The sequence below is a fragment of the Odocoileus virginianus genome, chromosome 2 (genome assembly GCF_023699985.2).
Source record: "Odocoileus virginianus isolate 20LAN1187 ecotype Illinois chromosome 2, Ovbor_1.2, whole genome shotgun sequence".
Classification (NCBI taxonomy): Eukaryota; Metazoa; Chordata; class Mammalia; order Artiodactyla; family Cervidae; genus Odocoileus; species Odocoileus virginianus.
Window position 1 is genome coordinate 89,445,356 of NC_069675.1, and position 17,354 is coordinate 89,462,709.

Genomic DNA, 17,354 nt, shown 5'->3' on the forward strand with positions numbered 1-17,354 from the left:
AGAAGTCTAGCGCTAGTAGCAATCAAGTATTTGCTAAATGAAGGAAACATCTCAACCAATTCTCAAAAGTAGTTGCTCCATCCCCTCAGTCAACAGTACAGGAAGAAGTAACTGACCCTCATAACAATTTTTTGTTAGCCCAGATTTGCTTCTGAAGCCAAGTCCAGCATGCTTGATTAACATGTCTTTTCAAGAATAAGAGTGAGAAAGCATCCCTGTATTCAAATTCAAGCAATTGGAATGGGAAGTGGGAGGGAAAGAGAGAAAATAAATCATTGACACCAGAGCTTTGAATTGTCACACTTTTATTAAGGAAACTTCCCCATAATAAGTGAAGAGGTAGTTCACAGTATGTCTAACATACAACAGATTTAGAACAGCTATTCACCAGCTGAAATAAAATGTTCTGGGTTGTTTGTTTAGGACAATATTTTAGAAGTAGTGATGGTGATCACCCTCCATTTATAGATCTTCTAATAAACTAAAACAAATTAAAACCACATCTGATTTACCTCAGAGCCACTTCAGTTTGGAGTTTGCCTTTAAAATTAAATAATAAATAAATAACTGTGACACAGTGATTTTTTAAAAAACCAAACTAAGGAAAACAGAACCCTCTCATTTTTAGTTATCCTGGGGATCCATAAAATACAAATGCTGAATGTCTAAGGTTTTAAAAAATCTTCGTCCGCTACAAGAATACAACTAGTTTTGAAAGTCATCTTCCTCTGTAAAACATATTCGATATCAGTAAATTGATCACTTTGCAATATAATCTAAGAAACATGTATAAACAAAGAAAAACTCAAGTACCACCAAAATTAAGAAAATGTCTCACAGAAACAGAACACCTCTCCAGCCAAGAAATGGGGGAGACTAAACCACTTCAGTGGTTTGCAATTGAAAAAGGTGAGAACTACAAGTTTTACTCATACAAAACCATCAAGAGGCTGATTTTAAGTGATCAAAGAAAGCAAGGCAGTTTTCTTTATTCTTCCTAGGATAAAACCAAATTGATACCTTATCTCACTAAGACTACATGAGACTGTAAGCTCTGTGAGGGCGGAGACCATAACAATCTTATCTTCAAATTCTCAGTATCTAGCATAGTGCCTAGCAATAATATGTGTTCAATAAATGTCTCCTGAATGCCTGAATGAATCCAGAAATAGTCTCCAACCAAAGAGACCAATTTTATTTGAACCCATGCCTTTTAGTTTTCAAACCAGTTACAAAACAAGACATGAATTTACGCAAATCAAGCACTCCAACTTGAAATTTCCCCGTGATAAAATGATGTTTAGACAGAAGAGTGAAACATTGGTTAACATGCTAGTGTCTCACTATTGCATAGAATTGGTACTCTTTGGCTGGATCATATAAAAACCAGAATGCTAGGTAGCATCATTAGATCATATAATGAGTGACATTAGGCATAAGATACCTATTAGTCTTATCACTCCATTTTATTCTCATTTAAAACCTTTTAACAAATGGTAGAAATTATATTTCAAATCAGATTCATGTGTAAATGCATCAAATTATAACAACATTAAGAATACCCTCTGACTACTCAAGTTAATTTTTGGTTCATCTATACATGGACTCTTACAGCTCAGAAACAAAAAACAGAAAATCCTGACAGAAACTAAACAGTTTCCAGACAAAATTAGTTTCACATTTGGATCCTTCTCACATTGTTACTTGTCCTTTCTGTTACTAATCAACACCCAGCAAATCAGTTGCTTGCTTAGGAAGACTGTAATATTCATCCTAAACAAAAAATAATTACCTTACAAAAATAAATCCTTCCATGACTGTTCTGTTTGCAAAATCGAGGCTATCTTAGAAAGCAAACAAGGATGCACAGAGGGGAAGCACAAACTAGGAACTTTTTGCTAAAGTATTCTTGACCATGTACTAAATCTTTTTAAGCCAAGGGACAGTGAGAAGTGAGGAGACCTTAGCTCATATTTAGCCTCCTTAGTCTACTTTGACCAACCTTGGCCAGGCTACCTCTTTGGGCTTTGGATACCCCAACTTAAAAAAAGAGAGGCAGGCTAAATGATTTCTTAAGATTCTCTATGGACTCAAACACTCCTATTATCTAAATCTAACTCATGGGTCAGAAATGAGTAAGACTCAAAATTTTATTTCTGAACATGTGCTTAGGAAAAACAGTTTTGTTTTCCCATAACGGAAGATCAACTTTGTATTTGATCTGTCAAAGGGGATGAGGTGGGACTGTGTACCATTATAGGAACATCTAAATGCAAAAATCTGACTGCTCCTTCTGTGACCCACTTTTTTCATTCACTTTAGAAATTAAGGTACACAAAGAAATGAGAATTCAGAGACTATTACAATATACTGGACAAAACTCTGAAGGCCAAACTCACCTTACCAATAGCAAACTTCTATAACAAAGTTTAGAGACTGACTCCACATGGCCCCCTTTTAGACCATTATATATGTTATCACACTTTAAGTGTAGCTGGAGCAATCCTGATTCCAAAAGCATCACCAAGTAAGCTACAGAATAATTATAAGCATTTGACTTCTTTTGGGGGAAGACCTCCCAAATAAGTACTGTTGTAGAACTAACACCCTTTATTGGTTATGCTCCCCAATGATGATTCCTATCTGCAGGTATTGATGGAAATATTGTACTCTGGTCTATGTGAACTTCAATCACATGAAGCTGAGCCATAAACTGTTGAAAAGAGCACAGAATAATCTAAAATACTTCTTTATAGCCAGCTCCAGGATAAGTAGATTCATTCATTTATCAGACATAGATGAATTATCAGTGGTTCTGATAGAACCAGAAGTTATATCACATATTCAGGCTGATAGCAATATCACCTTATATCTCAGCTTATTTCCTACCAAAGAAAAAGATTATTTGCTTCCCTTAGCATAGCGTCTATTGGTGGAGTGGAGGTGATGTTACTAACTTCTTGGTTCCTTCAGAATGTGCCCAGTGGAAAGTCTAAAACAGTGTCCGTCTAAGACATAAGCTGATGTTGGGTAGACAAATGGAGTACTCCTTGGGAAGGAAAACAGACATCACAGGATAAATAATTCAGAACAGAACATGGGAAAGGGCAAAAGGCAGGCAAGACCACTCCAAGTGGCAAGCTGCCTGGTCTATTAGTGCTTTGACTCACCCCCACAACCTGCACAGAGGCTCTGGAGAAGTCAGATTAGCGAAATGACTCCTAAAAAGACTCAGGCTATTGCCACATTTGTAGTCAGTCCTAGTTAGGAGCACAAAGGCCCTATTTAATTCACGCAAGTGCTATCGTTCCTTAAGTTCAGGACAGCTTGGGCCAGTTTACCTGCATCCAGGACCTGTGTCGCATCAGGCTGTGGCTGACACCCTTTTGAGTCTGTGACTGTTGTACACGCAAAAGAATCAAAGTCCACAGTGAGGTCTTGCACATTTCTTTCATTGGCATTATCAAAGCTGTTTTTGCCATGCAGCTGTTTAAGGTGCTTCCTCAAAACTGGCTTATGTGCAAAAACCATGTCACAATAGTTACACTTATGGGGCTTATCTCCACTGTGAAGGTTAAGATGATCCTGTAAGGAACACTTCTGAGAAAAGGTTTTCCCACAGATTTTACACTGGAAAGGTTTAATGCCGGCATGCACACGCATGTGTCGATGAAGGTTGCCTTTCTGAGTAAAAGTCTTGCCGCAGAGTAGACACATAAAGAGTTTGTGCATTTTTAAATGGTTGGCGTAGTTCTCCAGGTGACGAAACACCCTGGTACACTTTGGGCACTGGTGATGCCACTGCAGGCCTTTGTCTACACCTCGAATATTAGGCCCAAAGACATCTTTTGAGGCCATGATGATGTTATCACTGCCTGTGTAAGAGAGGGCATAATTGTGGAGATGGTTTTGCTCTATTTCACTTACTCTGTTTTCCACAGTTGAATTTATCAGAGAGTGCTGGGGCTCAGATGAATGTAAAGCAGTAGGTTCAGAAGAAATAAACTGGTTCTGATCTTTTTTACTTCTAACCTCTGATACATCCCCAATAGATTCTACCTTAACGATCTGAATATCACTGTCCTCCATATCCATACTGTCTTCAGATGGGTGAATACAAGGTGAGTCCTGCTTTGGGGAGCCTCTGGCATCTCCCTGATGTTCTTTCGACTGGGGAGAAGCACTCTGTGGTTCACATCCCTCTTTACTTTCCATTGGCTGTTTTGGCTTTATAAACTTCCACAAGGCCTGCGTGCACCGTTCTACAATGTGACTCATCTGAAGAAAACTCGCAGCGGTCAAGTAATTGACCAGTTCCATCTCAGGGAATTCCAGCACACCACTATAACACGACAAGAGCAATTGTCTCCCCACTTCGGAACTCTGCAATATGGAGATTTTCACCTCTCTCGAATCGTTCAGTAAAAACTGGTCTCTTAAGAAGGGGGAACCTGCAGCAAACACAATTTTATGCCCCTGTACCTCAATATCATCTATGAGAACTGTAACATCACAAAATTTATTCTCTTCTCTTAATTTGTTCATTTTTTGTAACATTGAATCTCCATAATTTTCAAACTTGAAGTGAAGGAGATCTGATCTTTCAGACATTTTGGCAGACCTAAAGAACAGAAATGTAAAAAGGATGAATTTAAGAAAATTTAAACAATTAAGAAAACCTGGATTTTCCTTCCAAAAACAAATCTTGTGTTGTCATACCTGTTCATATGTATCTGAATGAAATTTCCCTTGAAAGAGGAAGCTAGTATAACAGCTTTTGAAGGCTGTTAAAAATGACTCCTCACCAACATCAAGTGTCAATTGCACCTAAGGAGTGGACTTATATTAGCAGAAGTAGCTTGGCATTCATTCAGCTTTTTAAGATGCTTAATATAAGAACAGTGCTTGAGTTATTCCAAGGGCATTTCTTTTGCTTCTCAAATTAGAATTCTGTCAGGTTTCATGAACTACCTAAAACATCCCAACAAGTAATAAAGTAATAAGAAGTAACGATTTTATTTTGCATATACTATGAACCTGCTTCTTCAAAGACAAAACACTATTTTCCTTTGCTTTGAATTTTACTGTAATGGCACTGCTTGTCCTATTCCTGGGTAAACCCTCTTCTGTCTAAACTGATGTGAATTTGCTCATACAAGTATTTTTGCAATAAAATGAAAGTCACATGTTTAAAGGGACAACTTTTAGACAGTGTCAAAGGCACAGGTCTTTGTTCTTTGCATTTTGGACAAACCTAAATTCTTTCTTAAGAAACATCTGTTGATATATGAAGTGAATATTTGATATAGAAAAACCAGATGAGTCACTTGGTGGGAATCTGAGTAAGAGTACAGTGGATCTAGTTAATCCCTACTAGATGCTATTCTTTCTTCTTTATCTCCATTCATCAATCATTACTCATCAACTGGACTACTCAAATTCATTTATAAATGCCCACTGGTTCCAGCTTCTACTACCTCTAAACCAACTCTTACACCACCGCACGTCATCTTTCAAAAACATAGATCTGTTTATATCCAACCCCTGCCTAAAATCCTCTGTGACCTCCCATCATCTCCTGGATGAAGACTAACCTCTCCAATATAAACTGATCAAGTAAATTTAATAATAATTAAGGTAAACACTGGCAAAAACCAACCAACCATGGAGACGGTGTCTTTGTAAAAACTGCGTATTTGTCCTGTTGTGAAGCAATTTCTTTGGAGAAAGTTCCCATGTTCTAATTCCATACTCTTACTTGGCTTCCCATGTGTCACTCTAAAGGGAAGGATGAGTTAGCCATATCAACATGACATTGTCAACGTATTATTTTTACAATGACAGCCCACCAGTCACAGTAAAAATAAATTGACACCTTGTCTATATACCAATCTTATGTGAGATCAGTGGGTATATAAGATCTACCCGTGAGAAGTAGCTCCGCAATTTCAGTGCATCAGTAAGTTCACCTCGAACTTTGTGTCTTCATTAACTCCATAGTTGAGAATCACGAGACGACCAACAGTTTCTAGTGACATCTGGTTCCTGAAGCCCTAATCTTTAGAGTTTAGAACACTGAGTTACAAAGGCCCATAGAATACCATCTTGTGACAGCAGAATACAGGTCTCACTCATACTGCTCAGTGCCTACTTTATAATAGCACTCTACTGACTCCAAGCCTTACTACAGTTATTTCTTTAGTCCAGAACACTATTCCCAGCCAATTCTGACTCTTATTTCCTCTGAGGGCCCTTTCCTAACTCCTTAGAACAGAACAGTTGTCTCTACTGAACCTGTAACCTAGTTCTTCTATTGTAACACTCAAAATACTAACAGTAATACCTTTCAAACTGCAAGCTTCATGGTATTAGAATAATCTCGGCCCCATTCAATAGGGCTAATGCTGGGAATCTGCATCTTCTAGGGTGAAACACTCTTTCCTTTGGTTTCAAATTCTACTTAACACAGCCACATTACTGGCAAACCCTATTCTGTTCAAACTGGTATATATACTCATCACCTAATATAGTACTAAACACAAAGCAGGTGCTCAGTTCGTATTTGTTGAACCTGTAAGATTCATTTGACAGTAATAGGAAGATTGCTGTTAGGAAGACCAGTGCAGTGTCTGCATAAGCATTACAGGTCTGAGGCTATGAGAGACTACAAACGAATGGGTATAAGGAGCGAGGAAAAAGAAAAAAAAAAAGACATTTCAAAAAAACTTGTGGGAGACACAAAATGAAAAAAAGCAATATGCAAAGGTTCTAAATTTAGGAGTTCACCTGAATTAAAATGTCACTGAAGGAGAGGTGAGACTTAGGAGGGGGACTGGTATGGCACAGGTATATTTAGACACATTTATACATAAATTACAAGCATCTTCTTTGTATGGCACTCTGAGTGTACAGATAAATTATAATCACAATGAAGATGAGGGAGGAGGGATGTAGAGAAGCATATGTAGCATCAGAGAAGAGATGGTAAGTACCAGATGAAAAGGAAAAATCTCAGAGACACAGGAATATGTTAGTAAAGAAAGTGGTGCAATGGTATTATCTATCACTGGTCAAGTTTAGCAATTATGGTTGCTTGACATATTTGATCTGGCAGTGGTGAATGTCCCAATTCATAACTAGAAATTATACAAATGACTGTTGTTCAAATGGCCAAATAAAAGGGGCATTATTTCTTAGAGGTTTAGCTTGTCCTGAATTTACTGACAGGTCAGCATTTTGAACTGTGGTGCTGGAGAAGACTCCTGAGAGTCCTTTGAACAGCAAGGAGATCAAACCAGTCCATCCTGAAGGAAATGAACCCTGAGTATTCACTGGAAGGACTGATGCTGAAGCTGAAGGTTCAATACTTTGGCCACCTGATGTAAAGAGCTGACTCACTGGAAAAGACCCTGAGGGCAGGAGGTCAGGAGAACAATGGGGCAACAGAGGATGAGACAGTTGGATAGCATCGACTCAATGGACATGAGTTTGAGTAGGCTCCGGGAGGTGGTGAAGGACAGGCAGGCCTGGTGTGCTGCAGTCCATGGGGTCGCAAAGAGTGGGACATGACTGAGCAACTGAATGACAAGGGCATTTTGCTACTAACACGGAAAAATAAGCACTAATTGCTTCCATCTATAACAGGATAGTACTCGCATTGCTTTAGGCAACTCTCCTCAGGGATCATTGTTCCCTGAAGCTCCAAAGACAGGAATTGGAATACAGTTTCATTTACCTCCTATGCATGAGTCTCAAGCCACTTACCAACAGGAGCAGTCAGACAGTTATCTCAGGGACATGCTTGATTTGTCTGCTGTAGTCCAAGAATGTGGGGAAAAATTATTCTGTCTCCTTTAAGAAGTTTTCCTTAATGCGTCAGCCCACTCTAATGTCTTTCTTTGATAAACTCTTATTTCCAGGCCACAGAGTTTATCCTTTAATTGTTTCCTGTCAGTAGTTTCTCTTTCCATCAGAGGGTTAATTAGTTGAGGGCAAAAACCGTTATTTTTTATACAACTCATTCAATAAAAACTGTAACTAACTCTTAATGTTCCCTATGAAGTTACTATTAAGCTATGGTAGAGATGCCCGTCATTATCATAATACTCTTTTTGAGTGCCCTGGGGAAATTTTCTGTCTAGGGTTTGTGTCCAAAAAATAGTTTTGACAACATAAGATGAAATTTTAAGCAAAAGTTTAAAAATGTTCAAATAAAATGGAGTACTTGTTTCATATGAACTAGCTTAATTTTATTTAAAAATAAGAAAAAGGATGCCTAATCTTTACTGAACCCTTGCTGAGTACCAGGTATACCCAAATTGACCTGTTTAATCTTCAAAATTTCTATGAGGTAAGTATTACTGTCATCTCCACTTTGCTTATGAGGAAATTCAAGCTTGGTGAATATAAATCACTTGCTTATTTAAGAAAGGTGGAAAGTATTAAATGTTAGAGGTAGAAATTATGCCTGAGCGACATGATGCCAAAATTCATGTATGACAGAACTAGGCTAGCTGAAGTTTTATCTTATGAATAATAACTGTGACCTCCATTCATATCCATTCAACTATACCCTGATGATTGATATGCTTTTGTATATTTAGTTATGCTTCAATAAAAGGCTAATGCTTAAAAACAAAAAATACAACTTAAAGCCAAATTTGTGTCAAGTCTAGAGGGCTTTAATAGTAAACCATTTATGTATTATCCTTGTCTTACCTTTCTCACCTATTTTAACTTTATATTATTTTTCTATCTTTTGTGTATTCATCTTTGTAGGCTGAAATGTAATGCCATTTATAAATAAAACATAATAAAAATTATGAATATATTTGATTTTCAGACTCCCCAACTATAGTTAACTTTAAGTATAATAGCAATTATTATTATCATAGAAATCACTCACATAATTCTAGATTATAGTAGACCTTCTAGGAACTGAAAGTACAGAATTGATTAGGTAGGCTAGAGACTTGGTCACCACATTCTGGTGATTCTTTTCAAAGAATGATTTCCAAATTCTCTATATTTTTACTATCATTGGCATAGTTCAGGTCCTTATCAACTATTTTCTGGGTTACTGTGATTAAGTCTGAATACTGCTGAGTTTCTCTTAGCAAGTTTTAAATGGCCCATTTCCCAAACATCAATGAAATAGGACCAGTCTCACTTAAAATCACTTTCTCTTTGTTTATATTTACACAATTCTTCTACAATCATTTCCATCACAAATGGTGCAGCTGATTTGAAATTTCCCTTTGTTCAAACAGGAGTAACTGAAAAGGATCAGTGAATATTCTAGGTTGAGCAATGTCCACTACCAAGCAAGGGACAGCATGAAAATATCCACGTTTCTTATCTCACATGCCTCTAATGATACTGATAAGGAAAACTTCTAAGTCTGTTTTCTCATCTACCTCATAAAAGCACCTTTACCTTTCAACTTAGCACTCACAACTACTTAGAAATCTTTCTTCCTCTTTCATTAACACTGTATGCCATTTTTCAAAGAGGCTGTAATATACTACAGCCTTTCTATAAAACTCAATCCTTTTCTTCTTTTGGGTAACTTTCATGACACTACATTCTCTAACTGCTCATTCTTTTACTTACAACATATTTATACAATCTGTAAGTAACATTACAGAAATATACCGTTCCTGGAAGAATTTTTGAATATAGGTAAAGTAAAAGTCCCCTTTCTCAGCCTTCTTCCATTCAGTCAGTTGATTCTCAGTTTCTTCCTTAATGAATCTCCTTCCCTCTCCACTTATAAAACACTTCTATATATAACAACACTTCCAGCCACAGAAAATAAAAAGTAAAATTACTTACAAACTATATATATTGTTTTGCAACTTTTTTTCATTTATTGCTTTTGAGAGTTATTTATGTTGAATAAATCTGGTTATTTATGTTGAATAGATCTAGCTCACTCTTCTTAAACTGTTGTACAGAAGTGGGCAAGTGACTTAACAACTGGCCTCAGTTTTCCACCATTCTTTGGCTGATCTGTTCCTTAAGGGTTCAGTAAATTGTGAAAAGGTGAGTATATTCTTCAAAGCTTAGTCCTTAAGCTTTTGCTATTTTCTTAAGGCTGACTTCCTCAGAAAACCTGTCTTGGTTTCTCAATGTTTTATTACCTTCTCTGTTTAAAAAATTCCTAAATCTCCATCCTCCCTGCACACAGTCCTCCATCAACCAGGCAGGGGTACAGCGGTTCACAGGGCTCTTCCCTGATCCTGACTTGGGACCCCTAACTTGGCTTGCATGCACTTCCCAGCAGGGTGCTGTGGGGAGGAGCCCAGAGAAGCAAGAGGGCCTGTGTGGCCCATGACCCCTGGGCCTCTGAGCTCCTGGCCCAGAGAGGTGATGTTAAAAAACGGGCTTAAAACTCAACATTCAAAAAAATAAGATCATGGCATCCAGTCCCATCACTTCATGGCAAATACAAGGGGAAAAAGTGGCAACAGTGACAGATTTTATCTTCCTGGGCTCCAAAATCACTGCTGACGGTGACTGCAGTCATGAAATCAAAAGATGCTTGCTCCTTGGAAGGAAAGCTGTGACAAACCTAGACAGTGTATTAAAAAGCAGAGACATCACTTTGCCAACAAAGGTCCATATAGACAAAGCCATGGTTTTTCCACTCGTCAAGTACAGATCTGAGAGTCGGACCATAAAGAAGGTTGAGCACTGAAGTACTGATGCTTTGGAACTGTGGTGCTGGAGAAAATGCTTGAGAGTCCCTTGGACAGCAAGGAGATCAAACCAGTCATTTCTAAACCAAATCAACCCTGAATATTCATTGGAAGGACTGATGCTGAAACTGAATCTCCAATACTTTGACTGCCTGATGCAAAGAGTCGATTCATTGGAAAGGATTCTGATGCTGGGAAAGATCGCGGGCAGGAGAAGAGGGCAACAGAGGATGAAATGGTTGGATAGTATCACCAACTCAATGGATATGAGCTTGAGCAAACTGGGAAATAGTGAAGAACTGGGAAGCCTGGCATGCTGCAGTTCATGGAGTTGCAAAGAGTCGGACATGACTTAGTGACTAAACAACAACAACATGGCTAATTTTAACCAAACTTAACCTCAATTTGGATTCCCTCGTAGCTCAGTCAGTAAAGAATGTCCCTGCAATGCAGGAGACCCAGAGTTCAATTCCTGCAAGGGAAAGATCCCCTGAAGAAAGAAATGGCAACCCATTCCAGTATTCTTGCCTGGAAAATCCCATGGACAGAGGAGCCTGGTAGGCTACAGTCCATGGGGTCACAAGAGTCAGACACAACTCAGAGAGACTAAACCACCAACCACCACGAACCTCAATTCTATCTAATAAAAAATAACTGCCCTAGGCTATTACGCTACCATTTGAAATGCATGTTATCTAAACTCTTACACTGGCTAAAACTCAATAAGGCAAAAATAAAAACTTGTGGAGAATACCTCTGAGAACACTGGATGTGGAGACAAGAAAACCTGTTAGTATGTTATTATTTTAACAGAGCAATACAGAAATAATGAAGGCCCAAATAATATGAAATTGAGAAGAAATAATATGGATTTATTTTAACAGATTCCAGAGATATCTCAAAGAACTGATAGACTTGATAACCAAGGTAGGGAACAAGGGATAAAAGGTCAAGATGACTCCTAGTTATTTGGTTTGAGAAACTGGATGTCTGACAAGAATGTCATTCAATAAGCGAGGAAATGCTGGGGGAAATGACCATGGGTCAGGTTTTAAAATGTTTAACCAGAGGAGCCTGCATGACATTAAGGGGAAGATCGATTAGCTAGCTGATATGGCTCTGAAGCTACAGAGAAGACCTGATTTGGATAATAAGTTAATAAATGAAAGTATGACATAAATTGACCTAACTATGAATGTAACTGACCTAAAATGGCACATACTGGAAGAGAATCTAAGGGAAAAGAAATAAAAAATAAATCCAAAGCAGAAACATAAATACATTACTTACCTTCTTCTCAATCTGGATCTCTTCCAAGCCTCTCCATTTTTTTATCAATGAGTCTATCTTTGCTTAAATTTTTCCCATTCTTTTGACTCCCATGTTCGATCACTGCTTAGTACAGTGGCTAAAACCAGGTTTCCAAGAATCAAAACGCTGCCCCACCACTTTCTAGTTTTATGACCTTGGGCAAGTTACTTAACTACTTCTGTATTTTTCAGTTGTACCACCTGTCAAAGAATAATAGTACTTAATAATATTACTTAATATTTCCATAACAGGTTGTTGTGGAAATTAAATTAAAAGTAAATTAATGCTTTAAATTAAGTTACTTTTTTTTTTTTACTTTTTTTTTTTAAGTTTTTTTTAAAAGAACTTAGGATAGAGCCTGGAATTGTGCTCTGTAAGCAAATGTTAGATAAATAAGTAAATAAAGCCTGTCAAGATCCTTTGTGAAGTCCTTCACGTGTGGCATTTCTTTCATTTTCATTTGATACCAAACCACCTGAGGTCTCCATTATTTCACATATTATCACCTCATCATTCTGCTAAGATTGCTTTGTAAAAAGTCACTCATGATCTCTTGATAAAGAAATGCAATCTTTTATTTTTTTCTTTCTCATTCTCCAAAGGCTCTGCATCCATTGTGTCAGTGGACCCTTCTCATTATTCTCCTCTCTTGACTTCCAAGACTTCTTGGTTGCTGGAATCCTTACATTTTATCATTATATTTTATCATCTACTTCTGTTTCTCCTGTAATATCAACTACTATTAACTACTCAGTCCCATTTCCCCAAATATTCCCTTCTTTCTCAATAACCCCTTCCTGATGCCAACTATTTCCATGGCTTCCCCCTATGTGCTTTAGGATGATTCAAACTTTTACCTCAAGCCACGGCATTTAGGCTGAGCTGCAGATTTGTCTTTCCAACTCTATACTGGACAGTTCCAGGTGGCTATCCCATCAGGCCTTAAATTCAAATATCCAAAAAATGAACTGGTAATCTACACTATGTTTATGGTTTTATTGGTGATAATGACATTAACAATCTTCAAATTTCACAGGCCTGAAATCTAAGACTCAGCTTTGATACCTCTTTCACCCTCAACATCCAATTCATGATGGAGTCTTTACAGCATTTCCTACAGCATGTGTGCTGTGTGTCTCAGTCATGTCCGACTCTTTGCAACCCCGTGGACTGCAGCCTGCTCGGCTCTTCTGTCCATGGGATTCTCCAGGCAAGAATACTGGAGTGGGTTGCCATGCCCTCTTCGAGGAGATCTTCCCAACCCAGGGATCGAACCCAGGTCTCCCACAATGCAGAAGGATTCTTTACCGTCTGAGTCACCAGAGAAATCCAAGAATACTGGAGTGGGTAGCCTATCCCTTCTCCGGGGGATCTCAATCCACGAATCAAACAGAGGTCTCCTGCGTTGCAGGCGGATTCTTTACCACCAGCTGAGCTACCAGGGAAGCCCTTCCCTTCAGCATACCTGCCTTCTTTCTGATAATACTATCATTACTCCGTTTTGGGATTTCATTACTTCTCACTAGGCTGATCCCATTACACCTTCAAAAGAATCTCCAATAAGAACAACTAGACTTTAGCTAAAGAGTCCAGAATCAGTTCTTAGAAATTCCTATCCTATAGGCTGACCTCCAGAACAAGACGATTTTCTACAGTGCAAAGCTGACCACACTAGTCTCCTGCTCAAAACTCTTCAACAAGTACCACCTCTTTTAGGAGTAAATCTTCACTATCTGGACTTCCATCTACTTTCCCAGCTTCATATCTCATGCTTTGCACAAGAGCCCTGGAACCCTCTCCTGCTCTTCCCACACAAGTTATGCTAAAGTATTCCTTCACAGCACTGCAACTGTTCCTCTGAGCGCAAACCCTCTTCTCCACCTTATCCCCAAGTAAAACTGAAAAGTCTCTTCAGCCTCCCCGCAACTGCCCCTTGACATTTCATACATATACGACTGATATGTACATCGCAGGAGCACTCATTTGTTTTTATCTGGTTCCCAAACTTGACCCTGAAAATTAGAACAATTTCTTACGAATTCCCAGTGCCTGACAAGGCGCCAGATATAAAAAAGGTGTTGTAGCCAGCCAGTGGCAAAAGGGTAAACTAGCTGCACTCCACAGTGATCCTTGCAGGCTGGCACTGAGGCCTTGCTCTGGCCGAGAACTGGCACTTCTTAAAAGATGCCGCAGTCGTGTTAAAGCCAACTGCTGGGCCCTCGGCTGGGGTCCCCGGAGAAGGTCCCTGGGGGCATCCTTAGGCTCCCCACTCCAGACTCATGGGAGGGAAAGGGGCGGGGCATAGCAGGGGCCGGGCCAAGGGCTCCTTAAGCACCCCCGAGCCTAGGCCAGCCCCTCGGCCCCCATCCCGGTGCAGGTCCCGGTCAATCCAGGGCCCCAAGGGGGCTCGATTTTGAGAGACCTTGTACCCCTACCCGGCGCTCCGGCCGCCTCCGCACTTACAGACCCGGGGGAAGGCCACCGTCAGGATCCGGCACCGCCAGGAGCTCCGGCCCCTCGGGGCTCCGGGAAGGGGGAGGGGCAGGGAACCCGAGCCAAAGGGGGACCCAACGGAACCGGAAGGGCAGCCCTCGCCGGACAAAGACAACTTCCAGGTCCCATGGTCCTCTCCGCCAATCGGAAGGCTGGGAGGGCTGCGGGCCAGGAGAGGGATTCTCCGTGCCGTGGGCGAGATGCAGATCGGGTGTCCCGGGCTCCCGCTAGCTTCTCCGCCCTCGCGAGCCGAGGTGCAGGTGCTGTGGCTTCTTAGCGCCTGGGGCTCAGGCCCCGCGCGCTTCTCTCCTTCTCAGCCGCTTCACTCGAGCTACTCCTCAGCCGTCTGCCGTCTGCGTGGGCCTGAAAGGCGCAGCTGCACTTAAAGCGTTGGTAAGCTCCTCCTGCCTAGGGTATGGACTCGCCTTCTTGGGACCCAGAACCGGAGGGAAGGAAGTTTACCTCCCTCGGTTTTTGCCTGTTGGTGTTTCCCAGGGATTTGCATTCTCCGTTACCTAGAACTTGCTGACTGTTCACAACTCTCTTTCGCCTGACCAGACAGCTCTCTTGCTCCAGGGCCGGGTGCCTAGAAGACATGTCCAATTGGTTTTCCACTGTTAAGGTAGCTTTGAACTCAAGTTCATCCGCAGACCTGCTTCTTACCTCCTGTAGTCCTTGTGTTGGTGAATGGCATCGTCCACGCAGTCTTGCCCACCAGAAAACTTCAGTACCATTCTAGAGCCCCTTTCCATCTTGCCAATCCAGTGGTTCACTGGGTTCTCCTCATTTTGGGGGGGGGGGGGGGGAGAGCGAGGATATTGTGGTAAGACATACATAGTATTTATCATTTTAATAATTTGTAAGTGTGAAGTTCCATGGCATTAAGTACTTCACAATATCGTGTAACCACCACCGCTGCTGTAGCCAATATCATTATTTTGCTTGTGGTTATCGTTTTTCCTCCATTTTTGAAAAGTTTGTCCTTTTCCCTGCTGACTAGGTCAGTAAAGAATCCGCCTTATAATGCAGGAGACCTGGGTTCCATTCCTAGGTGGGGAAGATCCCCTGGAGAGGGAAATGGAAATCTACTCCAGTATTCTCCCCTGGGAAATCCCCTGAACAGAGGAGCCTGGCGGGCCACAGACCATGGGGTCACAAGAGTCGGACAGAATTTAGTGACTAAGCCACCATCATCGTTTTTCCAACACCATTTTTGAAAAGCCCCTCCTTTCCCTGTTGAATGGATTTGGCACCTTTGTTGAAAATCGACTGACCATGTATGTGAGAATTCATTTCTGGACTCTCTAATTCTATTACATGTGGCTGTATCTCTGTCCTTATACTGGTACTTATTCTTCTATTGTAACTTTGTAGTAAGTTCCTAAGTGAGGAAGTTATTAGGACTTCAACTTTATTTTATCCAGATTGTTTTGGTTATGGCAAGCCCCTTGAAATTCCGTATGAATTTGAGGATCAGCCTTTACATTTCTAAGAAAAAGGCTGTTGTAACTTTGATAGAGATTGGGTTGAGTCTGTAGATCACTTTGGGTAATATTGCCATCTTAATTTCAAGTCTTACTGTCTGACTAAGAAATATCTTTTCATGTACTTAAGCAGAAGAGAGAAGAAAGCTCAGTCGTGTCTGACTCTTTGCGACCCCGTGGACTGTAGCCTATCAGGCTCCTCCGTCCATGGGATTCTCCAGGAAAGAATACTGGAGTGGCTTACCATTTCCTTCTCCAGGGGATCTTCCCAACCCAGGGATCGAACCCGGGTCTCCTGCATTGGAGGCAGACGCTTTAACCTCTGAGCCACCAGGGAAGTACTTAGGTCTTTATTAATTGCTTTCAGCAGTATTTTCTTTCAGGAGCACTTTTCAGGGTATTTAATTCATTCTGATAACATAAATGAAATTGCTTAATTTCCTTTTCACACTGTTGCTGGTGTGTAGAAACCCAACTGATTTTTGATGTTGGCCTTGTACCCAGCAATGCTTCTGAATTTTTTTTTTTTTTTTGACCCTATAGGCTTTCTTGTGGATTCTTTAGGATTTTCTGTATATATGATTATGCTCCCTGTAAATATAGCTTTACCTCTTTACAATTTGGATGCCTTTTATTTCTCTTTTTTATCTAATAGTCTGGTTAGAGCTTTCAGTACAGTGTTGAATATCAGGCATCCTTGACTTGTTCATGACTTGTTCTAAGAGGCATAGGTAAATGATTGCATTTGATTTAGACATGGGTTTCTCTTTTTAAATACTTTTATCATGTTGAGGAATTTTCCCTAACTACTTTTTCTGAAAGATCTTATCATGCAAAGGCATTGTACTTTGTTATTTTCAACATTGAGATGATCATGAGTTTTTTCCTTTAGTTCTATTAATGGAATATTTTAAATTGATTGATTTTATGTTGAACCACCCTTGCATTATTGGGATAAATCCTGCTTGGTCATGGGGAATAATTCTGTTAATATGCTGTTGAATTTGATTTGCTTATATGTTTTTGAGGATTTTGGCATCTATATTCATAAGAGATATTGGTATATAATGTTGTGATGCATTTAGTTAGCTTTGGTATCAGAATAATGAGGCTTCATGAAATCAGAAAGCATTCCCTCTTCCTCAATTTTTTGTAAGAGTTTGAGAAGGATTGTTATTAATTCTTAATTATTTGGTATAATCCCTTGCTGAAGCCATCTGGTGCAGGACTGTTCTTTTTTGGGAGGTTTTTGATTATTCACTCAATCTATTTACTTGTTATGAGTATGTTGAGATTTTCTAATTTTTCGAGAATCCATTTAAATAATTTGTATGTTTCAGGGAATTTGCCCATTATATTCTAGGTT

General features: G+C 39.8%; 2 protein-coding genes and 1 non-coding gene across 11 annotated transcripts in view; 1 reads left to right on the top strand and 2 right to left on the bottom strand.

The window, feature by feature from the left end:
* Positions 1-288: 288 nt before the first annotated feature.
* ZBTB26 (zinc finger and BTB domain containing 26) lies at positions 289-14,678 on the bottom strand. 8 transcript variants are annotated; one of them, XM_070452436.1, is made up of 3 exons: positions 5,664-14,436; positions 3,342-4,621; positions 289-3,049 (listed from the first exon to the last, which is right to left on the bottom strand). In XM_070452436.1, the coding sequence occupies exons 1-3, from the start codon at positions 5,735-5,737 to the stop codon at positions 3,009-3,011; spliced, it is 1,395 nt and encodes a 464-aa protein (XP_070308537.1). In that variant the 5' UTR covers positions 5,738-14,436; the 3' UTR covers positions 289-3,008. The 8 variants fall into 8 exon arrangements, with proteins under 8 accessions (XP_070308537.1, XP_070308563.1, XP_020727790.1 ...); XM_070452462.1 differs by lacking the exon at positions 5,664-14,436 and adding an exon at positions 14,447-14,678 and having other exon boundaries at positions 289-4,621; XM_020872131.2 differs by lacking the exon at positions 5,664-14,436 and adding an exon at positions 14,475-14,657 and having other exon boundaries at positions 289-4,621.
* Positions 14,679-14,694: 16 nt separating this feature from the next.
* RABGAP1 (RAB GTPase activating protein 1) overlaps positions 14,695-17,354 on the top strand; it is a 159,881-nt gene continuing 157,221 nt past the window's right edge. For both annotated transcript variants that reach the window (XM_020872118.2, XM_020872120.2), the window contains exon 1: positions 14,695-14,897. The gene's annotated coding sequence lies outside the window, so the exon portion shown is untranslated. The remainder of the gene's footprint in view (positions 14,898-17,354) is intronic.
* Positions 16,254-16,325, bottom strand: TRNAW-CCA (transfer RNA tryptophan (anticodon CCA)). The gene has a single exon. It is a non-coding gene; the product is annotated as a tRNA-Trp (tRNA).